General features: G+C 38.4%; 1 protein-coding gene across 2 annotated transcripts in view; it reads right to left on the bottom strand.

Moving 5' to 3' along the window:
* Positions 1–25,313, bottom strand: part of Mtpalpha (monolysocardiolipin acyltransferase Mtpalpha) — a 370,336-nt gene that overhangs the window by 186,411 nt on the left and 158,612 nt on the right. For both annotated transcript variants that reach the window (XM_090373365.1, XM_090373366.1), the window contains one exon: positions 19,884–20,006. In XM_090373365.1, coding sequence (XP_090229491.1) covers positions 19,884–20,006 — 123 coding nt within the window. The remainder of the gene's footprint in view (positions 1–19,883; positions 20,007–25,313) is intronic.

Raw genomic sequence — 25,313 nt, 5'->3', positions numbered from 1 at the left:
CAGGTGACGAGACTTGGCTGTACTATTACGATCTGCCGACCAAGGCTCAAAACAAAGTTTGGGTCTTTGATGATGACGACACACCCGTAATTGTCAGAAAATCCCGATCTGTAAAGAAGAAAATGATAGCTGTATTTTTCAAATCGAGTGGAATTGTGGAACGTATCGTTTTGGACACGCAGAAGACAGTCACAGCTAAGTGGTATACTGAACAATGCCTGCCTAAAGTCATTGGATCTATGAAGAACCTGCGGCCAAAGTCAAGAATGGACACCTGGTACCTCCATCACGATAATGCTGCAGCTCACCGCGCCAAAGCCTGCACCGAATATTTGACCACGACAGGACTGAAACTTCTCGAGCACCCTCCCTACAGACCAGACCTTGCTCCCTGCGACTTTGCACTGTTCTCGCATGTGAAAATGAAGCTAAAAGGGAGGCGGTTTTCCAGTGATGAGGACCTTCTACGGGCTTGGGACAACGAGTGTGCTTTACTCCCTAGTGAAACTTGGCAGAACTGGTTTAAAGATTGGTTTCGGAAGATGGAGAGGTGTATTGAATGTATAGGAAATTACTTTGAAAAAATTAAATAAACAAAGCTATATTGCAAAACTTTCCTAGTACCCTTTGTACATCCATGCGTTTGGAGGGAGATTCCATTTTTTTAGAGACTGATTCAGATTTTAATTGTTCTTTTCCAACTGGGACTGATGGGGTATGAGTAGGAATGCTGATTGGAGTATTTGTGGCTTCGCTAGTTCTTTTTGGAATATTTTCTTTCTCTACATGCCTGAGGTTTCTGAGGTTGAAAGCGTAGATTTGGGCCAATTCGCTAGAGGGGTGTTAGGTGGAACTGATACTTCTGTTTGAGCTGCAGTAGAAACGAAGTTCCGAGTGCGAGCTGCATAGGAACGACTACTAGGCAGGGTTGATGTAACTTGTCTACGTGCCTCAGGAAAGGTGACTTTATTTTCTATTTTGTATTTTTGAATTTTCTTTCCTGTAATCCATAGCTCACATGTTTTGGAAAAAGCTGGGTGGCTTTCTTTGCAGTTTGGACAAACAGGAGTTTTGACAGCAATCCGCTTGAGTGTGATCTTTTGAGACGCAGATGGGACATATGGTCTCACCTTTACATGCCTGCTGCGAATGCCTGTATTTCTGGCATTTGAAGTAGCGAACGGAATTCGGGATATATGGTCTAATACGACAATTCAAATAGCCAGCTTTAATTGAAGATGGTAAGTCTAGCATACTGAATGGTAAAATGATGGATCTCGTTGGAATGAGATTTCCATCTTTTTTAGTCATAATCCGTTTCACGTTTGTAACTTTTTGACTACTTAGTTCTTGAAGTAGCTCTTCTTCGGAGACTGTAATTAGGTCCCACTCACTGATTACACCCTTTGATGAATTTAAGGTTCTGTGTGGAGTAATTGATACTGTGAGCCCACAAAATGATGTTGTGTTTAAGAGCTGCTCAGAATGTTTAGCGGTGGCAGTTTCAATGAGGAGATCTCCGGATTGTAGTCTTTTCACCATTTTTGGTGATCCAGTAATTGATTCCAAATATTTTTGAATCAAGAATGGTTATAATTTTCCTATAGGTTGGGAGGATAAAGAATGAATCACCAAGAAATTTGGTAATTCATCATGGCATTGAGGTTCCCTTCTAAGCATTTTGGGGTTGTTGGTGTCACGGTCGTTGTCAGGAATTTCTGACCTTGAGCTTGATGGCTCTAAAGGTGGATAACTATTCGTATTCATGTTATCTCCTTTTGGCCCCGGGGGTATATTTTTACCGCCTAGATTACCGGCCCTGCCATGGGGAGGCAGGAGCAGTGCCGCTTGTGGCCAAGCGTATAGGTTAGTACAGTTAGTAAGACGAATTAAATTAAAGAAAAAGGTTCTTTCCTTCTTCTGGGCTCTTTTCTTAGTGCTTTTAAGAAAGAAGGGCTACTTAACGAAAAAGTTTAATAAGCAAGGGAGAAAACAAAAGTGAACCTAGTCGCTTAGAGAAAAACACTTTTCAATCGCATGAGAATCGCTTGGCCATGGAAACGCTTGGCACCCGGGGCCGCCTTGAATGGGTTGAGCACACTGAATTCTGATGGGATTCTTCCACTTGTTCAGATTACGAACCTAAGGGGGCATAAATTCAAATTAAGAAAAGACAGATGTAGAATAGATGCGCAGAAATTTGCCTTTAGCCAGCGGGTGGTTAATTGCTGGGACAAACTTCCATCTGTCGTTGTGGAAGTTGATAGGTTAAATAAATTTATGGAGGAACTAGACAGCCATTTGGAGGGAATGTTGTGATTTTTTTTTTTTTTTTTTTGGCTGATGCTGCATAAGCTCATACACTTGCTTTCTTGCATCACATGCCACTACTACTACTACTATATGCAAAAATGCTAGATAAACCTGATTTGCAATTATTTTTAGATGTGCTCTGACATTCATGGTGCCCTCCAGTAGGATCAGAGTACAGGGTATTCCATGAAAACATGCAGCACACCATACTTTCTCCAGTAGTCTGTACTGCTGGTATACAACAGGATGGTTCCCATAACTTGCGTGGTTTTTTTTCCACATGTGCACCCTTCCACTCCACTACACTGCAGCTGAAGGTGCAGGTGTTCAGAAGGATTTTCTCTCAAAGTGTATTCTTTGCAATCTAGCAAGTATTCATGCTTTTTGAGATTACTACATTAAATGGAGAGGTTAATTCTTCTATCAATTATTCAGTGACAATTACACACGATAATCTTCTACAGGTGTCAAGCACCTTGGTCTACCACCTATGTTTTTTTGACACAGTTGAGCCTGTTTTGTTAAAGATCAAATGACAAAATTACACAATTTTTGAACACTCAACAAACGAGTGAAGCTTTTAATCATTGTTCAATTACAACCTGCTAAGTGGTTGGTAGTGCTTCATTGGTAGTCCATGAAATCCCACCAGTGGTCCACTGCAAGCGACAGCTATACTTGATTATATGCATTACAGTGTACCAATTAAATAACGAGACTGCGTGGGCTCTGCATTTAGTATTAATGTATGAGGTCAAAACAGTAATAATTAGATCTGCTAGAGCAGTGGTTCTCAACGGGGGCATATGGCCCAACAGGGAGCCATGCCATATTTCTGAGGGACTACAGATAAAAGTCGTAAAATTGGGGGCCATGGAAACTGTTAAGTGGGCCACGAAAAGTTCATTTCTAAAATAAAATTATTACTAATATAAAAAAAAAAATTAGTGAGATCTGCAAGGATCTCACTAAACTAAGGGAAAATAATATTGTAATTTTTTTGTTAGGAGCATAATTGTATATTGTGAATACACAATATTATATGAGTAAAAATTCTATTATAAATAAAGATTGTAGTTAGTAAACCCCTTTTTATTATTAATATTCCTTATATTATAAACAAATAATAGATGTTATAAATAAAAAGTGCAGTTGATAAAGTACATATTTATTATAAATATTACATTTATTGTAATTATACAATATGAGGGGCAGGGCCACAGAGGCGAATGAAACTCAGAAGCAGGCCACGAGCAAAAAAAAAAAGGTTGAGAACCACTGCACTAGAGTTTGCTCTTTCCAGTGAGTGCAAATTGAAACTTGTCTGGTCAGTAGTTCGTGATTTATTATGGAAAGAGCAATAATAGTTATCAAATTTTATTGAAAATTGGTAAAACGTGCTATGGAAACTTTTGACGATTTTAAAAAAATTTATGCTGATGAATGTTTGTCTCGACCAAGAGTGTTTGAATGGTTTTCTCATTTTCATAAAGGAAGCAAGTCATTAGAGGATGATCCCTGACCTGGCTGACCAATCTGTGTTTGGTCAGCCAGGAATTCATCAAGCAATTTTTGGCAATACAGGTGGCGCTGGTGGCACCAGCTGTATGCTAGCTAAATTAGTGCGCTCTTAAAAATTAATAAATAAAGAAGGTTTTCGGGAGTGTTACTCAAAAAGAAGTTATATTTTAGATAAAATAAGTGTGGGTGAGTGATAGGTTAAGATTTGAGACCTAAACGTGGTTTTATTTTTCGGACTGAACTTTTTAAAATGGTTATCATTGTTATGTTCGGACATAGGAAATTTCAAGGTCATTAAATTTTTAAGGAACTATAATCAGTCACTGGGAATTCTTAGTAGAATAGTTGTGCTACATGATAGCTTTGATGTAGAAGTTTTCAGGATACCAAATTGTATTTAAAAATACTCACGTTTTGCTGAGTTATACATTATTGGTATTTTCAAGGTCACGGTAATTTTACCGAGTCAGCCATTTGGATGTTCCAGGAGATAAAACTACAGCAGTGCCACCTGCTTGGTCAGTGATGACTAGAAATTCGGCATAAATTGCGTAAAATTATGACATCACGAGGCAGCTTCATCACTGAATAAGAGCTACTCCATTTATATGGCTGCGGCAGGTTTAGTAGTTTAATTTGTTAATTTGTTAAACTACTAAAGCACCGAAAGATATATGCTCCCAGAAGGGCCTTCCATGGCGGAAAGGTTTCAGTGGAGACGTCAGACGAAACCCGTTTCAAAAGGTCCACACACGACCTTTTCAACTAAATTGTGATCCAAGAAAGCAACGGGAAACTACTTGGATTATCCTTCCCTTGAAAACTTCAATGATAGCAAGCAAAATAAACCACGGCCCCGAGTCTCGGCGTCCCTTGAATGGGGCAGGGGTGCTAAGAATCTCCGAGCTTGCGTCGAAGAATTTTCTGAAACTAGCTACATGGAACGTTAGAAGCCTACTACAACCAGGAAAACTAGCCAATGCTTTACAAGAAATGGAACGCATTAACATCAACATACTTGGGTTAAGTGAAACCAAATGGCCTGGAACAAAGAAGTTTATATCAAACGACCACCACGTCTTCTGTTCCGGAGGAGAAGAGAACACCAAGCAGACGTACGGCGTCGCTTTCGTTGTCCACAAACAACTGGCCAACAAAGTCACCAGTTTCACCCCAATATCGGAACGAATCGCACTACTACAGCTAGCAGGCAACAAGATCAACCTGAATGTGCTCCAGGTCTACGCACCAACAGCGGACAAAGACGATCAAGAAATTGAATTGTTCTACGACAAGCTAAGCAACACTTTAAAGTCGCTGAAGAAGCACGACATGACGGTCATCCTCGGTGACTTTAATGCCAAAATCGGTCAAGGAAAGCTACAAAACATAGTCGGAGAACATGGCTTGGGGACACGGAATGAACGAGGCGACAGACTCGTCCAGTTCTGCCAAGAAGAAAAATTTAGCATTGCCAACACTTGGTTCAAACTACCACCTCGACGACTATACACCTGGACCTCACCACAAGACTCTGACAACAATATCGTCAGGAATCAAATTGACTACATCTTAATCAACATCAGATATAAGTCAAGTGTCCTCAATGCAAAAACTTACCCCGGAGCTGACATATCATCAGACCATAACCCAGTAACAGCAACACTACGTCTCAAATTACGAGCAGTCAAACGCACAAGCACAACAAAAAGAATCGACCTGGAGAAACTGAAGAACACCGCCAACAGACGACAAGTACAGCTTCATCTCAACACTACAATTCGATCGATCGAAGCAGTAACAACAGACGTGCAAGCATTCGGGCGTTCACTCAAACAGTGCATCAATGAAACAGCAGAAACCCTGCTAGGACATCAGGCGTCGAAAAAGAAACAACGGTGGATGACCCAGCACATACTAGACCTAATGGATGAACGGAGAATATTCAAAAACAACAACAACCGGGAAAAATACAAAGAAATACAACAAAAGATCAAACAGGAAATCCGGAAGGCGAAGGAAAAATGGATGGAAGATCAGTGTGCAGAAATCGAAGACCTAATCAAGAAAAATGACAACTATAACCTGCACAAGAAGCTTAAAGAAGCTGGAAACATCTACAAACCGGCTCCTATCCCAAGTTTATATACGGACAACAATCAACCTATACTAAGCAAACAAGCCAAACTCGACACCTGGAAGAGCTATATATACAATCTGTTCGGCACCAACAGAAAACCGGCAGAAACGCAACAACAAACACAGGAAGACAATCTCCACATATTAACATCTGAAGTGGAACATGCCATCCGAATAACAAAGCCAGGCAAGGCCTGTGGACCTGATCAGATTCATGTGGAACTGCTGAAACAACTAGACTACAGCAACATCCAACAACTAACGAAATGGTTCAATCAAATCTACAACAACAACGACATTCCATCCGAATGGCTCCAATCCATCTTTGTGGCCCTACCAAAAAAGGCTACCAGCCGGAAATGCGAAGACTTCAGGCTGATCAGTCTAATGAGCCAGGTGCTAAAAGTCTTCCTCAAGGTGATTCAGCAAAGGATAAGATGTAAGTGCGAAAGTGCACTAGGAAACACACAGTTCGGATTCTGCAGGGGACTAGGCACCAGAGAAGCAATTTTCTGTTTACAAATATTGCTACAAAGGTGCTATGAACATCAAAAAGACGTGTATATATGTTTTATTGACTACGAGAAAGCCTTCGATTCAGTAGACCACGACCGCCTAATTGACCGACTGAGAAAACTTGGGCTTGAAAACAATGATATCAACTTTATTACAACTCTCTACTGGAATCAAACAGCCCGGCTTCGCTATGACAACGATCTGACAGACCCAATTCCAATAAAAAAAGGCGTCCGGCAAGGCTGTCCATTATCTCCCATTCTTTTTAACATCTATTCGGAAATGATCTTCGACCAAACACTGGCTGACAAGAACATCGGCATAAAAGTTAATGGACACTACATCAATAACTTAAGATATGCCGATGACACAGCACTAATAGCGGATTCAGAACAAGATTTACAGACCATCTTGAACGAAGTGGACATAGAAAGCCAAGCATGGGGGCTACGAATCAACAAAAAGAAAACAAAGGTGATGAAGGTCAGCAGGACTGCAAGCAAAATCACGATCAAACTAAACAAAGAAACATTAGAGCAAATACACCGCTTCAAGTATCTCGGAGTGCTCATTGATGACCAGCTGAACCATGAGGCCGAAATCAAAAGCAGAATTGAACAAGCCAGGCAGGCATTCACCAAATGGAGAACCCTCCTCACCGACAGAAGCTTGAACATCGTGCTCAAATTACGCACATTGAAATGCTACATCTGGCCAATACTGCTCTACGGTGTAGAAACCTGGACTCTAACATCAGCCACTACAAAAAAGCTCCAGGCCTTCGAAATGTGGCTCTACCGAAGAATGCTGAAAATTCCGTGGACAGCCAAGATAACCAACGCACAGGTCCTGCAGGACATGCACACGGAACGGGACCTGCTCAAAACCATCATCAGCAGGAAATGCAAATACCTAGGTCACATCGCTAGGAACCAACAAAAATATCACCTACTACCACTCATCCTGGAGGGAAAGATCGAAGGCAAGAAACGCCCAGGCAGACCGAAAATGGCATGGCTAGATAACATCAACACCTGGCTTCACATGACAACAGCACAAATTCTACACGCAGCGCTAGACAGAGAACAATATCAAAACGAAGTCGCAAACGCCATTCGGCAGCATTAAAGAAGAAGAGAATTTTTGGCACAAAAAAAAAAAAAAAAAAATCAAATCGATTCCAGTCATCGAACACCCACCATATTACATTTTGTTACACAAAGTCAAAACAGCCATGAAAGGAACGCGAAACCAGCAGAGAAGTTCCAGAAATGTTTCCAAAACTTGTATAAAAGATGTAAACAGTGTGTCCACATCGGAGGTTGTTACTTGGAAAACCTTACTTTGCCATTAGTGTTATTCTTTTTTTGTAGTAGCGTCAGTCTCGTTATTTAATTGGCACACTGTGAATACAAAGTGTTTCAATTAAAATGCACAAGGGTTTATTTGTAGGTTTAGGCTCTTGGTGCCTGGGGCTTTTTTTTTTTTTTTTTTTTTTTTTGCCATATTTAGGTTGAAATTTTTGAATTTGATGATAAAATTAGACGTATTACCACTCAGATTTTATGATTTATGAATTTAAATTTTGCCTAATTAGTTGTGTTTTTCTCAATGGGAAAGTTGATCTTAAGTCTTCAGTTTAGTCTAATAACATCAAAAACTGATTATAAAATAACTGATTTTATTTTAAGAAGAAGAAAAAAAAAAAAAAAAAAAAAAGGATGCACCCATTGAAAAGTTCCTTTTCGACGGATGCATGTAACAGTGTTAAAAAGTTAGCTGCAAAAAAAAAAAAAAAAAAAAAAAACTGGTGGTAGAAAGTAGCAATTTTTTAAGATAAAAGTTTTAAGGAAAAAGACTGTATGAAATACTGCAATCCCTTGATTAGCATGATTTTGATTAATGTGATTTTCAATTTAATGTTTTATAATTTGACACCACATTTCAGATAACACGGGTCCAAATATGATTCAATGAGGCTTTACTGTGTTTGTAACGATGCACACATAAAAGCGGGGTTTTTTGAACACACCAGGACAAACACAGCCAAATCAGTATGGCTCCACCTGTCCTAGTATGAGCATGTGTCTGCCTATTGTTTCCTGCCATTATATATTTTATTTTATATTACTGTCCTTACATAATACCCTAAATAATTATGGACAAAAGGAAGGGGCTGAATAGTAGAAAAGAAACAGAAGTTCATTAATTTTAAAGAAAAATTTGAAATAAAAAATATATAAATGTGGTTGCAGCAAAGTAAAAATTGGTCAAGACTTTGGAATAAATGAGTCAATAGTATGCAATATTTTAAACAAAACAGATCAATATAAGGGAAAGGGCAAAATGCATCAAATTCAGAAGAAATGTCAGACAACCAGGAATAGAAGCATTGAAATGACTGAGATGGAGCATATTTCATCTAAATCAATCAAAGATTGTAATCAAAAACAAATTCTGCTCAGCATTATGACTATCAAAGTGGAGAGCATTAAGTCTTTTCTCAACTGTTTAAGAAAATGGAACAAAAAATGTGAATCAAGTGGCAACTAAAGAAAATTTTTCTATTAGTTCTGGCTGGTTTTAACATTTTAAAAATTGAACAGGACTGCACAATGTTCAAATAACAGAAGAGTCTGCAAAAGCAGATAAAGAAGCCGCATTAAAATATCCAGATATTTCAAAGTAAATAGTGGAGGAAGGAGTTTATAGTAAAGAACAAATATTTAATATGAATTAAACTGGATTGTTCTGGAAGTGAATGCCACCTAAGACTTTTTTTTTTTTTTTTAAATCAAAGAAAGAAAAATCTTAGCTTGGATTTAAAGTCAAAAGATCGATTAACACTTTTATTATGTGGTAATGCTGCAAGAGATTGAAACTGCAGAAGTGTATCATTCACAGAGCCACAAGGCTATAAGCTTAAAGGCTATAACAAATTATCACTACCAGTAATGTGGTGCACTAATAAAAAGGCATAACCAAAGAACTATTTGAAGATTGGCTTTCCCACCTATTTTTTCCGTACATTTTTTTTTTTTTTTTTTATGAGAACCCCAAACACGAGAGGTATTAACCTATAGTACTTAGTACCGTGTTTGGGTTGGAGGTTGAGAAGACGAAAGAAGATATTTGTTGATATTGGACTTGAACTTCTGTAGATTGTAATTTTCAGGAAATACGTATGAAGGAAGGTTGTTCCAGAAAACGGCAGTTGAATGAATAAATGAGGAAGATGAAAAGTTGGTTCTGTGGGTTTGAAGTTGGACAGTAAATGGATGTTGGCTAGTGGCGGCACGTGTTCGGACTGTTTTGAAAGAGAGAGCGGGAATTATAGAAGCCAATTCAGAAGAACAGTGCCCATGGAAGTATCTGTAGAAGAGGCATGCAGCAGAAACAGTGCGTCTATGAGAAAGCGAGTGGAGAGACTCTGTTACAGATGAATCATTAATTAACCTAACTGCCCTCTTCTGAATGGAATCAAGAAGCCTGAGAGAGGTTTTGGGGGCACCACCCCAGATGTGGGAACAATATTCCATGGCAGGGCAGATTTGCGATTTATACAGAGTGAGCAGCTGTTTGGGAGAAAAGTAACGCCGAGAGCGAAAGAGAAAACCAAGTTTTTTAGATGCAGAGGAAGCAATATTTGTAATGTGCTTGTGCCAAGAGAGATTAGAAGTCAGGGTAATCCCCAAAAGAGATATATCATTTTTCCTAGAAATCGGAGTGTCACTAAAGATAAGCATAGGAGCAGAAGAATCCTTTTTGCGAGATATAAGACAATATTGAGTTTTAGAAGGGTTGAAATCAACTAAGTTGTCTTTGCCCCACTGGAGAATTACCTGAAGATCGGCATTTAAGGAATTGGTAGCAGATTTTCGAGAACTTGAAGCTGATTGAGCTGGACAAGGTTTCTCAAAATGGAAAGTTGAATGCAATGTGCTATCATCGGCAAAACTATGGATAGGATTTCCAGTCAATGGAAGAAGGTCATTGATATACAAGAGGAAAAGAGTGGGGGAAAGAACTGAACCTTGGGGGACACCGGCATTAGTGGAGAAGTTAGAAGACAGAGAGCCATCTACCATCACCCTCAGTGAGCGATCAGAGAGAAAACTGGATAACCAATTACTAAAAACAGTTGGCAAACCATAAGATGGAAGCTTGTTTAGAAGACCTTTATGCCAAACACGATCAAAAGCCTTTGAGATGTCAAGAGCAACTACTTGTGTTTCACCGAACCTTTCCATTGAATTAGTCCATAAATGGGTAACATAAGCCAGAATATCACCAGTGGATCGACACTGACAGAATCCATACTGGCGATCGTTGATCAGACGGAAGGTTTCTAGGTAGTTTAAGAGTTGGCGGTTAATTGATTTCTCCATTACTTTAGAAAGAGTAGAAGTAATTGCAATGGGACGATAATTGGATGGGAGGGATTTGTCACCCTTTTTAGGAACTGGCTGGATATGAGCAAATTTCCAAGCAGAAGGAAAAACACCTTTGGAATAAGAAAGTGAAAAAAGACGGCAAAGAATAGGAGTAAGTTCAGGAGCACAGGTTTTGAGAACAAGTGGAGAAATAGAATCAGGACCTGGAGCTTTCTTAGCATCAAGATTCATCAAAATCCTTCTGATATCCTTTTGACGGAAGACCACAGGAGGCATTGAATGGAGCGTGTTAGGAATGGTGGGAGGTGTTTTACCAAGATCATTAATACATGAGCTCGAAGAAAAATGGGATGCTAGCAGGTCAGCTTTATCCTTGGCTGAAGTGACAACAGAACCATCTGGTTTGGACAGAGGTGGGAGCAGAGATGGGCAAAAGTTGCGGCCAATAGCTTTGGCAAGAGACCAGAATGCTCGGCTACCATTAGGGCAAGAAGCAAGTTTTCTACTCTTAGCCTGTTCAAACTCTAGTTTGGACTGATTAATAACTGCTTTACAATTGTTGCGAGCTTTGGTGTAGGCAGAAAATGAAACTGAAGAATTAGAAACAAGCCAATTACGATATGCAACGTTCTTCTCTTGGACAGCCTTAGCACATTTATTGGAAAACCAAGGTTTAGATAAAGGACGAGATTTTAAAGTGGAGTGTGGGATAAAGGATTCCATTCCTGCAAGAATAATTTAACTGACACGATCTGAGCAAACGTTGACATCAGAAGTTTTGAAACAGTAATCAGACCAAGGAAAAGAAGAAAAGAAGTCTCGCAGGTCATCCCATTTTGCATTCTTGTAATGCCAAACAATACGAGGTTGGGAATAGCCATGAGATAAAGGTTCCATTGGAGAAGAGACAATCACCAAGTTGTGATCTGAAGTGCCTAAAGGACCTCTCACTTCAACCTTGTACTTAGAAGGGTTGTTTGTGAGAAAAAGATCAAGCGTATTGGCTGTATGATTAGGATTGTCCGGTATTCTTGTAGGTAGATGAACAATCTGTGCTAGGTCATTAGTAATTGCAAAAGCCTCAGCATCTCGACCTGCTGGGTCGGTGTGACTAGAAAACAGAAGCCAGCTGGAGTTGTGAACGTTAAAATCACCAAGGAAAATTACCTCACTGTTAGGAAAGTTGGACTGGAGAAAGTCAAGTTGCAAAGAGAGGAAGTCAAAGAGCTCCAAGTGATTAGTGGAGTTGGGAGAACGGTAGAGACAACAGATGAATTTTACACAATGAGGTAGAGAGATTTTAAGCCAGAGAAGATCAAAGAGAGGAGATTCCAAATTGCCAAGTCTCTGACAGGGAATATCAGAACGGACATATGCACAAGTACCACCTTTGAGGCGAAAGGAATCATACAGCAAATAATTTGGACATCTGAGATGAGCAGTAGTTGAATCAACTGATAACTGAGATTCAGTCAGAAAAAGTACATGGGGTTTGGAAGACTGCAAGTGGAAATGGACATCGTTGAGATTAGAATTGAGACCACGTATATTTGTGAAATGAATTAGGAAGTCCTTGGGAGGTTTAGATCTTTTCGCAGATAAGCTTGCTCTATTATTTTGACAATTCATGGTGTATTCAATAGTAAGAAAAAGTGGGTGGGACATGCTGTATGAAGTAATGAAATTTTTGGATATGGCGTACATGTGGTAAGAATATACCCAGATCCTTGACATAACGTGGCCTCGATAATGCTCCCCGCATACACACTACTCGGACTCCCTCCAGTCACTATCTGGCAGAGTAGAGGTAGCAAGATTATACACTAGCTGATCCGGAAGCTTCCTAGAGAGTTACCAATAGGTTCAGTCCGGTGTACTAACTAGCGGCCGGCCTGCGAACACCGTTTTAGAGCTGTACCCTCGAAATGTAAGGAATATTGGATCTCGCCACGACATTCATCATAACCTCAAAAATCATCAATCATACTGCATGATGGAAGAGATAGGGAAGGGTTGGCCGGAACGTAGCTCTAGAGACTAAACATGGGTTCCACCACTTCAAGCCTCCAATAAGCAAAGTGGTGGTATTTCACCGGTTGATGAGAGTCATCTACTACCTAGTACTGCCTGGTAACATAGAGGGGGCGGCGTTCCTCCATGTGGTGTGGGCGCCACACCTCGACCCCTGCTTACGTTGGTTCACACCTGGGTGGTCACCCACCATGTACTTGTGCATGAAGGTTATACCCAGGATTACTAACAGTCCCACCATCGTGAAGGTGCAAGCAGAGGATTTGGCTGTCATAGACCGTCCGGACTTCGCCGAAATTGGGTCCACTTTGACTTGAGTGTCACCCGAATATCAGTTCCATCAGCGTTTTAGACTCCCAGGTAGCAAGAACAGCTTTTCTGGCATATCTGAGAGAATGTCTGTGACAACCTCAAGGACATGAAGAACAATCTTGATTTTAAAGCCTTACTGATTTTGGATAATGTCCTAGTCATCCCACTGCACTTGTGTGAAAATGTTAAAGTGATAATTTTAGCAGCAAATACTATGTTATTATTACAGCCCTTGGAACAAGGTGCATTTGCAACTTTCAAGGCTGATTACCTAAGAACTTCTGCACAGGAAACTTTGCAGCATGAGAAAATGCAATTTTGTTGGTAGAATTTTGGAAGAAATATAATATAAAAGATGCCATTAAAAATATTCATGAGCCATGGCTTGAAGTTACAGCAAGCAATATGAGAGCTGTGTGGAAACATACTATGCTGCATTGTGCAAACAATCTTGGTGGCTTTCTGGCTCAAGTGCAAACTGTTATTGAAGGGGAAAAAAAAAAAAAAAAAAAAAAAAAAAAAAAAAAAACTGACATTGGAAGAGAGCTAGGTTTAAGATGAATTAGACACTGCAAATGTTCAAGAATTGCTTGAATCGCATACAATAATGAATAATAATAATAATAATGATGATCTTATTAATTGAGAACAAAAACATGCTTTTGAAGATGAGAACAATTGTGGAGCAGATGAAAATGAACCACTGAAGGAGTTCACTATAAAAGTGATGAAATATTTCATATTCTGGAAACTTTAAAGCAACAAATTATGGCTGCTGATTCCAACATCGAACAATGCATGCAAGCCGCTGAAACCTGGAGAAAGATATTAGTTTTATAGAGAAAAATGTATGAGGAGGAGAAGGCAAATAATACTTTTAAAGCTTTGCTATTAAAATATTTTTCCAAAAAATAAATTACATAATTTTTCAAACCATTTTATAAATTTAGTGCACATTTTGAAAATCATTGAACCAATTACCCTATTTCGTATTGGATACTGTTTTCGATTAGTGTGGCACTTACCAGGTATGCATTACTGCGCTAATTGAAGGATTGCAGTAATAAATTATCAGAAATAAAAAAGGGGATAAATAAAACAGGAATGGATATTTCAGTGATTAAATTTGCGATTTTGGTTGTTTGTTATTGATCAGTTTTTAGTTTAAACATTGTATGGCTATTGCTATTTTCCACAAATTAAAGGTAACAGTATAAGTAATAATATTATAATTTACACATAAAAATGTACAACATTCTAATACAGGCAACATAATTTGATCTGATTTAAATGTGGAAGTTGTTGGTTTCAACATCCCATGAATTTCCATCTTCTAGCCAGTTCAAGGAAAGGTAAATACAGTCCATTCCGGTTATTTGGGACACATCGGGACTAGTGCATTTTGGCCCGATTAAGCGGCTGCCCCAATTATCCGAAGTTTCATGTAAACAGTTAAAAATACAATGTATCCCCCCTTTACAATTAGTTCACTGTACAATCAAATCACGTTATGACGAACTCACCATAGTAAAGTACCGTTCACTATACGACGTGCAGTAAGAGCAGGTCATTGTGATCACGTTTGTGAATTCAATTTTAATTCTATTAAACAGCGATTCTAATTAGCGAAAATGGGAGGAATATTATCCACAGGCTATAAAAGCAAAGATATATTAGGCACAAATTTACCCTTTACTAATTAAAAAATTAAATGATATGTGACAATCGGAAGAATATACATGATAATTGGAATAATTAATACGTACTGCAATATGTACATACGAACTAGTTGACATTTCTGTTCACTGATATTTGTGGGTGGGGGTTAAAATTGAAAACAGTAAAAAGATAAGCAATCAATAACAAAGTACACGGCACACACACAAATTGCAAGTAACACGATACGCGCAAGTGAGAACCGAGTAACAGTAACAAGTTACAAAGCTTTAAAAATAGGAATGAAGAGAAGATCTGAAAATTGATTTTTTTATATGACTGAAGATTTCATGGAAGTGTAAACACATTTTACCATAATAATCCACAGAATTCCAGCTGTTGGCATTATCGCAAATTCAGTAAGATTTTGAGTTTACTGCCCGTTTATGACAGATTTCACTAACAGAAAAGCTCAATAAACAGGTGACGACTAATTGTTTTTATTGTTTTATGGTTGTGACCTCCAGAATTTCGACCGAACCACGTGGTACCGTCGGAAACAATCGTAGGGTAATCTCCAGTGCTGCGGTCTCCTGCCCTGATTAAACGGCATGCTGTCCCAATTAAGCAAAGTAAACCCTGGCTATTTTCTTGATTGGTTTCTGTTTTTTAAGATTTGCCCCAAATAAACAGCTGCCCCGATTAACCGGTGGCCCAAATAACCGGAATCCACCGTATTTTGTAGTGCAGAATTTTATGCAAAAAAGGATACAAATTAACCCTTCAGTTGGTACAGGAAAATTGAGAATGTGTACTGGAACATGAAAATAATATGAAAGCATGTTTTCCAAAAGAAAAAAAAAAAGAAAAAGAAAAAAAAAAAAAAAACACAATTTATGCGAGATGGCATTACTGTGCTGAAAATGTGGCCAAACTGCTGAAGCAAAGATTATTTTCAGAGGGACATACTCAGAGGCAAGAAATATCACATACCACAACTATGTGTGTTGTGAATCATTTTATTGTAACTGGAAGTGGGGTGCATAAAAAGAGATACAAATGTGTATAGAATTTGGAACACGTTGACAAAAGATGTTATGGCCTTTCTGTCACATTCAACTAGCAATGTCCAGGAAGTTTCTTCTACATGGGATCAAGTACACACCATGCCCAATCATCTGTTTTTACAAGGTTTGCATGAAGATAATGATAAAAATACTTGGAGTTTTGCAATTTTCTGTTAACGAAGGTAGAAAAAATCCCAGTTTCCTCAGCAACATCCTGTGGACTGATGAGGCCACCTTCACTTGACATGGCTTCACAAACAGCTACGGTTCCTCGCCTCCTATCTGTCAAAACCCCAAACTATTGCTGAAATAATTGTGATCGGGTGAGAAGGTCTTTCAATTTATGTACATACATGCAGAAGATGAAGTTGTCAACCAGTTTTTGATGATGGCATTCTGAATGGGGAAAAATATTATGATTTACTTTGCATTAATGCATATGACTGGTTAAATAGTTTTGTAAACCTTGAAGCCCAACAACATCATTTGATTTAAATGTGGTTCTAGCACAATGGGGCCCTACCACACACAAAAATGTAGTAGTACAACGGTGGGTACAATTTTTAAAGGTCAGTGTACAGGACATGAGGGAAATGTGCCTAGGTCATCATGTTCTTTGATCCAATCTCACCCCTTCAGACTTTTTTTTTTTTTTTTCCCCTTTTGGGGTTTCATTAAAGCAAGTGTATGGCACACCATTAACAATTCAGATGATCTCAAACAGAGAATATGCAATGCAAGCTCTAAGTTAAGAGCATTATTCTAAAGAATATTCTTCCTAATTTATTATGTAGGCTACAAGCTTGTAACGGGGCAGAGGGATACCACATCAAGTTTATGAATAACATTCAAAGAATATGTTCGCTCTCTTTTGAAACTATGCTACCTACAGTATCTCATATAAACAATATAGAATGTTGGGTATTATTTCTATGATCTGTATCTGCTGTTTTGCTACACAATTAAAATTATTTAAATTTGCTGTTATTAGTTACATTGTTTTTGTTTGCAGAAATAATAGCAGCAGCCATTCAATGTTACTGATAAAATGAGGTTGACAATTCCCCCCACTCTCCCTGTTAAAATTCAGGGTGACTCTTGTAGATTTGATGTTGCTGAATTCAAATATGGCAACCATGATGCTGCAACATCCACCAATTTTAAGGGAGAAGGAATTAAAATCAAAGTTTCTAGTAAAAAAGATTTTGTATATTTTAAGAAAATGTTACACACAGTACTAAACATTGAACAATGGGTCTATTAACCTTATTCTATTTACAAAAATGTATCTCATAACACTTATGTATCTCACTTATTTTGTCATTTTTTTGCCTTTTATAATCATTGGTGTCTCCCGTACGAGATTCCAACAGTAGTCTGCCAACATATTTGTATCCCATTTTCCCTAATATCTTTTTTTTCCCCATTTAAGAAATATCTTGGTGAAACCTTTCACAGTGTTCATCGGCGACTGCTTCTAAATTTTCGGGAAAAGTCTAAATGAGAATGTAGGAAGTGGAGCTTTAACAACAGGTCTTGGCTTTCTGTCATTATTTTATGATATACAGTCAGTCCTCATATAGCACGATAGTTGTGTTCCTATTAACCCTCATGCAATGCAAAATCGTGCAATATAAATAACAGGCCCTATGGGGAAAATAGGGTTAGGTGCTGACCATCCAAGGTTGAACACACATTTTTAACCAAAACATTACCAAACACAATAAATAATTGCAATAAAATACATAAGTATTTTATTACGACTATTATGTAATAAAATATTGTTAATACTTTTGCTTCTATCGTAAGCAAACTTGTTCTTTGTTTAATCTTCTATCCAAACAGATGACAGTCATTCCATCTCTTTCAATTCTCTGTGTCTTGATCTAATGGATTTTGTTATACTTTGAGTTGTTCCTGCTATGAAAGTTGATTTTATTTTCTCTGCATTATTTCTAATTCTCAGCATTGCCTCATTTAGGCCTGGTCTTTCATGGTCTTTCATTTCGTTCAGTGTTTCACAATATCATATTTTTTCTCTATCGACAGAGGCGGACTGGCCATAAGCATTACTGGGGAAATCCTGGTGGGACAGAGGCCAGAAGACGATAGAGGCTGGTGATTTTGGCCATAAACGCTAGTATGAGGCCATTACAAATTTTCCCGGGTAAGAATTTTTGACCTAGTCCACCTCTGTCTATCAATATTGCTTTTCTTTTTCTCTCTGAATCTGTAGTGTCTTCACCAGGATGCTTCCTTTTCACACCTTAAGTATTTTACTCATTTTTAGGGAATAAAGCATAATTACAAAATGAGGAGGCACGCTTGATACACATAAACAAAGCTGCGCATGTGTAGCAACTGATAAACAACACTGTAAAGGCAGAGACACACTATTAATGCCTCACTAGCTCACATTTTACTAAAGCACATTTCTGGGGGTTACTACCATAAAACAAAAACAATTTCCAGTTGCATTTCTGCTAGTGAAATCTGTTATAAATAGTAAACTCGATCTAATTGCATTTGCGATAATACTGATAGCTGGAATTGTGTGGGTTTTTACATTACTATGGTGAAATGTGTTTTCTCCCCCCTTCACTGATATAAAAAACATAAATACATTTTCAGAATCTTCTCTTCATTCCTATCGTGTTGCATTCAGTTGGAGTGATTCTGCGTTCGACTGCCATTTCTTATAAACACAAAGGCGAATCATGCATAAGCAAATTCAGTTCATGTTATATATGATATCGTTACTCTATTTATAGATTGTGTATGATCGAATTTGTGTAGTGTAAACACGTTATATGAGGACTGACTGTATTTGAAAACTGAGGTTGGTGAGAACTTTTTAATCATATATCTGAGTTTTTGAACATATTTCCTACAAGAATCTGTCGAAATTATTTCGGGGAGGAAATTGATGCCGACCAGTGTAACTGATCTTTGATAAAAAAAAAACAAAAAAAACAGCCAAAATCACAAAGGTAAGCACCAAAATATCCCACCCCATTTTATTTATCCTTTTATTTTCTGATAATGAATTCATTATTGCACATCTGGTTTTAAAATACTTATTCTGAATGTTATTTCTTTGTCATTATTTGCAAGAGGAGATGCAATACAACTGCGCTGGCACAGCTAGCTCTTTGACAAAGCAAAACAAAAATCAATCATCACATACAACCATTGTGTTTGTTTTTGTTTCAAATAAAATCAGTTTACTTTCATTTCAGTGCACTGATGATGTTTTTAGAATAAAAACATCTGGATGGGAAAGAACTTTCCCACTGAGAAAAAGAGCAGAAATTAGGCAAAATTTAAATACAGAAATATTAAAATCTGTATGGTACTATTTAGTGCAATTTAAACATCAAATTCAAAAATTTCAGTCCAAATATGACAAAAAAGGTCCAGGAGATAAATAACCTATATAACTAAATAACCAGGAGATAAATAATTTTAATCAAAACACCCTGCATATTACAGATTATCAAGTGTCGTGCAGCTTTCAGCACTTTTCTATACATGTCACACATACACATATGATATATATATTTTTTTTGATTTACACATATTTTGGCATGGATTATTGCAAAGGAAAATGAATGCCCCAAGGGTAAAAGAAATGTGGAGACCACAAGTAATTCCTTGTAACCCTATCCTTCAAAACAGAATTGTCTGTATTAAGACATTCCCTTTTGTGAATAATTGTATTCTACCAAATGGGAAATATGTGTCTATTAATAAGCAATGTTTAAAACATTAATATTGATTAACTATATACAAAACTGTCTCCATTCTCATTAGAGGAGCAGCAGCAGCAGAAAAATTAAAAAAGCCAAAAGTTTGGATGTATTAAAGAACTTTAAACATAAGGACAGCTAAATTTCATTTAAAACTTGCAGTGTTTATTATTCTGAAAGCTTACTTTCCAGTAGTGGTCTTTTCCTATTCACTTTTAAAGATTTATTTGCTAAGTCATGTGCTATGCTGACAGCAATTTCTTCTAAGTATTCTAATGTCCTTTCTTCTGGATGATTCAAACCAGGTCCTGGGAGGAAGAGGGAAAAAAAAAAGCTTTAAAGAAAATATTTGGAATGAAGTCAATTTTCTAAACATTAGGAGAAACAGAAAGCAATTTTATGACAACACCCATTTATATTAATTTAATATGTAAATATTAAATTACTGAAGGTCTAACAATTGATAATCTTGTATACATTATTGACAAACTGAACAAATATTTCACATATGTGTGAAATATTTGTTCAGTTTGTCAGCAACATTCACAGATGAGTGTTTTTAGAGACAGGGATAGCATACACCTATTTAATGTTGACTGGGTGTTAAAAAAACACTCGATGATGGAATCTATTCAATTATAAAAGCAGCAGCAAAAGAAGTAGTCAAGCCTTGAGCTATACTGACAGAATCCTATGACCCAGGGCAAGTTAACCCCGGGGACTCACATCTGGTGAGTATGGCCTTGGCACACCCAGGGTCCTGAGCTGGATGTCATCATTCTTCTCTTTCTTGGTGATTCCCTTCTACTTCTCTCTCTCTCTCTCTCTCTCTCTCTCTCTCTCTCTCTCTCTCTCTCTCTCTCTCTCTCTCTCTCTCTGGGTAACTAGGGAATTTTTTTTTTTTTTGGCTGTTGCAGCATAAACCTCGGGCTTCCTTGCACCATATAGCTAATAATAATAATAAGTTCCTAAAGACCTGTAAGTCTGACCTCTATGGCAGGTAAAATAATGGATCCAATAGTTAAAGAAGTAATCCAAGTTCATCGAAAGGAGTGGGCTATAGATGATCACAGCATGGATGTGTTAAAGGGAGATCATGCCCAACACTCTGATTACTTACAATAAGATTCTCACAGAGGAAATGTTCTTATGTTCTTCCACTTCTTCAACGAGCATGTCGGCAAATTCTTCTCCGCCAACTTGTCTTGCTGTGTGAATGATTTTCCTAATTTCTCCATCGATCCCCAGGAAGCCTTTAAATTTGTTCATGACTTCACTCCATAAGTGAAATCAAGTCGTGAATCATTCTTCCAGCAGGCATTTACAGCGTCTGATTTTAATTCATCCATTGCAGTTTTGATCAACGTTACTGCATCAGAAACAGTGAATGATTTCCAGCACTGCATTATGTCATTATGCCCAGATTAGGGTCTGCATCAATTGCTGATCGAATGCGATCAAATACCAGGCAGGTGAGTGTGGCCTTGACAAACTGAACGATGGTCAAGGGCTGAAGCAATGAGGTTGTATTTAGAGGTAAAAATACAACTTCAACATTTTCATTTCCATAGCAAACAGATTCAGGATGGCCAGGTGCATTGTTTATTTTTAATAGGACTTTAAATTCCAACCCTTCCTCTTCCAAGTATTTTTTCACTTCTGGGATGAAGCATTGGTGGAACCACTCCATAAACAAGATGGCTGTCACCCAAGCTTTCTGATTATGTTGCCAGAATACAGGCAGATAATTTTTGTTTTTGAGAGCACATGGGTTCTTTGGTCTGTATATATTTTTAATAGGACTTTAAATTCCAACCCTTCCTCTTCCAAGTATTTTTTCACTTCTGGGATGAAGCATTGGTGGAACCACTCCATAAACAAGATGGCTGTCACCCAAGCTTTCTGATTATGTTGCCAGAATACAGGCAGATAATTTTTGTTTTTGAGAGCACATGGGTTCTTTGGTCTGTATACTATGTCGGGCTTCATCATATGCCCTGCAGCATTGCCACATAGTACTAGAGTTAATCTCTTTCCATATTTTATGCCCTGGTGCCTCCTTTGCACTTTTATGAATATAGGTTCTATTGGGCTGTGTGCCAAAAGAGCCCAGTTTCATCGCAATTGAAGACTTACTTTGGATGGTATCCTTTCTCCTTAATCAACTTCTTCAACTCTGCTGGAAATGTGGTAGCAGCATCTTCATCAGCAGACGCAGCCTCTATCTCTCTCCAGTAATTTTTCAGTCCAAACCTATTCCTGAATCTGTGTAAACATTCCTTACTTCAGCAGTAAATGGCTTGGTGTCACAAGTTTCAGAGGATCCCTTGCTGAAGTCTTCGTATAGGCTCAATGCTTTCTAGCACAACACGTCACCATCAATCGGAACACATTTCCTATTCATGTCTTCTATCCACAAATTTAATGCCTTTTTCATTTTAACTAAGCACTTATCATGCACTATGGTCGTAACTTTTGCAGTTTGAAGTGTGACAAATACTTGACAAAAATACTTCCTTTAAGTGAAAAGGTGAAAGTTCTTGACTTAATAAAGAAAGAAAAAAAAATCGTATGCTGAGGTTGCTAAGATCTACAATAAGAATAAATCTTCTCTCCATGAAATTGTGGCACCTCCATAGCCAGGTGGGAAGGAGCAGCAGTGCATAACACACGCTTCTTGATTAGACCAGGGTTCGATCCCGTCACCACCAAATACGGAGGATGCGGAAAGGTCAGGGAATGACCACCACATATTCCCGGAGCAATATGGCCTTAGTTGCTAATGCTTATATCCACAAATTTAATGCCTTTTTCATTTTAACTAAGCACTTATCATGCACTATGGTCGTAACTTTTGCAGTTTGAAGCGTGATAGCAAAACTAGCACGAATTTCTTTTCTTCACAATTTCATGGTTTGTTTGTTATTGTTAGTTATTTGGTTTTTAGGAGCATTAGCATTAGTAGAGGCATTTGATGCAAAAAAGCAAGCTTATGCAGCATCAGCCAAAAAAAAAAAAAAAAAACCACTTCCACTTCACCCCTCTGTTCGATCAAAATACCTGTCCAGCTGAGCCTTAAACTTATTTAGGCTATCAACCTCCACTACAAGGGATGGAAGTCTGTTCCACCAACCAACCACCCGCTGGCTAAAGGCAAATTTCCGCACGTCTATCCTACATCTGTCTTTCATCAATTTGAATTTATGCCCTCTCAGGTGATTTTTCTGAGCTAGAGGAAGAATCCCATCAGCATTGAACATGCTTAAACCATTCAAGGCTTTATACACCTCTATCAAATCACCTCGCTGGTGCCTAGTCTCCAGACACTGTAATTTGCAAAACTTAAGCCTTTCTTCGTAAGAGCACCTCTTTTCCATTCACTAATCTTGTTGCCCTTCTCTGTACTCGTTCCAGCAGCTCTACATCCTTCTTGAAATGAGGCCTCCAGACCTGTATACAGTACTCTAGGTGTGGCCTGACCATTGCCTTATACAATGGAATAATCACCTCCTTATCCCTGCTGGAAAAATTCCTGTATATCATTGACAATACTCCATGAGCTACTCTTGCAGCCCGTCTGCACTGCTCAGAGAACTTCATATCTGCCTGCACAACCACCCCCAAGTCCCTTTCATTCTCTACCACTGTCATTGTAGTACCACAGAGTTGATATGTTGCTCTGGGGTTGCTGTTTCCCATGTGTAGTACTTTACATTTGTCAATGTTAAACTTCATTTGCCACCTCTCAGCCCATCTGCTCAACCTTTCCAGATCCTGTTGCAGCAGCATAGTGTCAGTAGTGTCCTTGACAACCCTGCCAACCTTTGTATCGTCTGAAAACTTGGACATTAAGCTTGATATACCGTCATCAATATCATTTATAAATACAGAAAACAATAATGGACCCAACACTGAGCCCTGAGGGACTCCACTAATAACATTAGTCCACGATGAGCAGTGTCCATTGATTACCACTCTCTGTCTTCTCCCCCTCAACCACCTCTTTATCTATAGCAGCAATTTGCCTCCAATGTCACACTGCTCCAATTTGTGTAGCAGTCTTCCATATGCAACAGTATCAAAAGCCTTTCTAAGATCCAAGTATATAATATCAAAGCTATTCCCTGCATCCAGTTCTTTTGTGACTGCATCATAGTATCCAATCAAATTGGTCAGGCAAGACTTCCCCTTAACAAAACCATGCTGTGTCTGAGCTATAACTGAAGTCTTGTCTAAATGATCCTGCAGTGCTTCTTTAACCAGTGCCTCCATTAATTTTCCTGGAACAGAAGTTAAACTAACAGGTCTATAATTACTTGTGTCACCCTTTGATCCTCCTTTGTGAATTGGGGTCACATTTGCACATCTCCAGTCCATGGGTACTTCCCCTGAGTCCAAGGAAGCTCTCATAATTATGGCTAAGGGTTTGCTTACTTCCTTTGCTGCCTCCTTTAATATAACTGGATAGATCCCATCCACTCTGGGTGCCTTTCTTGTGTTTATCTTCAACAGTTTCTCCTCCACTTTACTCCCAGTTATTTCAAGATTCTGTAGCTTACTGCTAGAGTTGAATACACCTCTGGCATTCCCCTCGCTGAATAACTCCTCACGTGTGAATGTCAATGCAAAATATTCATTTAGTTTGTTAGCTACCTGAGCAGGATCATCAACAGTTGACCCATCAATATCAAGTGGACCAATCTGATTCATCCCCTTCCTTCTAGAGTTTACATAAGTAAAGAATTCTTTGCTGTTTTTCTTTGCATCCCTTGCCAAGGATTTTTCGTAATCTGCCTTCGCCTGCCTAACCTCCTTTGTAACTTGGTTGCATATCATAGGCTTCTGTGTCATGTGTTAATTTGTAAGTATCCCATGCATTTTTCTTCTCTGCCATATGCCTCATTAGTTCATCTGACATCCATTTTGGCCTAAACCTTGAACAATATTTCTTAGTTGGTTTCTTAATTCCTTAGTTTCTTAGCTAGCAACTAAGGCCATATTGCTCCGGGAATATGTGGTGGTCATTCCCTGACCTTTCCGCATCCTCCATATTTGGTGGTGACAGGATCGAACCCCGGTCTAATCAAGAAGTGTGTGTTACACACTGCTGCTCCTTCCCACCTGGCTATGGAGGTGCCACAATTTCATGGAGAGAAGATTTATTCTTATTGTAGATCTTAGCAACCTCAGCATACGATTTTTTTTCTTTCTTTATTAAGTCAAGAACTTTCACCTTTTCACTTAAAGGAAGTATTTTTCGGCTTCTCTTTGGTATATCCAAGCCAGCATCACTACTCTTGTGCTTTTTGGCCATTATTAAGTAAAATACGGGTTACTTGAACATAAGTAAGGTGATACCGCAAAGCCAATCTGATAACCGAGACGGCTACTAAGTGACTAATGGGTGAGTAGTGTATACAGTGTGGATAAGCTGGACAAAGGGATGATTCATGTCCTGGGTGGGACGCCGTGAGATTTCATCAAGCTACTCAGAACGGAACACAATCTAAAACTTATGAATTGTTTATTTCTGGAATTTTCCATTTAATATTTTCAGACCACAGGTAACTGAAACATTAGCATTAGTAGAGACATTTGATGCAAGAAAGCAAGCA

This window comes from Mastigoproctus giganteus, chromosome 5 (assembly GCF_048544385.1).
Source record: "Mastigoproctus giganteus isolate SK-2022 chromosome 5, ASM4854438v1, whole genome shotgun sequence".
NCBI lineage: Eukaryota > Metazoa > Arthropoda > Arachnida > Uropygi > Thelyphonidae > Mastigoproctus > Mastigoproctus giganteus.
This window is presented reverse-complemented; position numbering and strand designations above follow the sequence as displayed.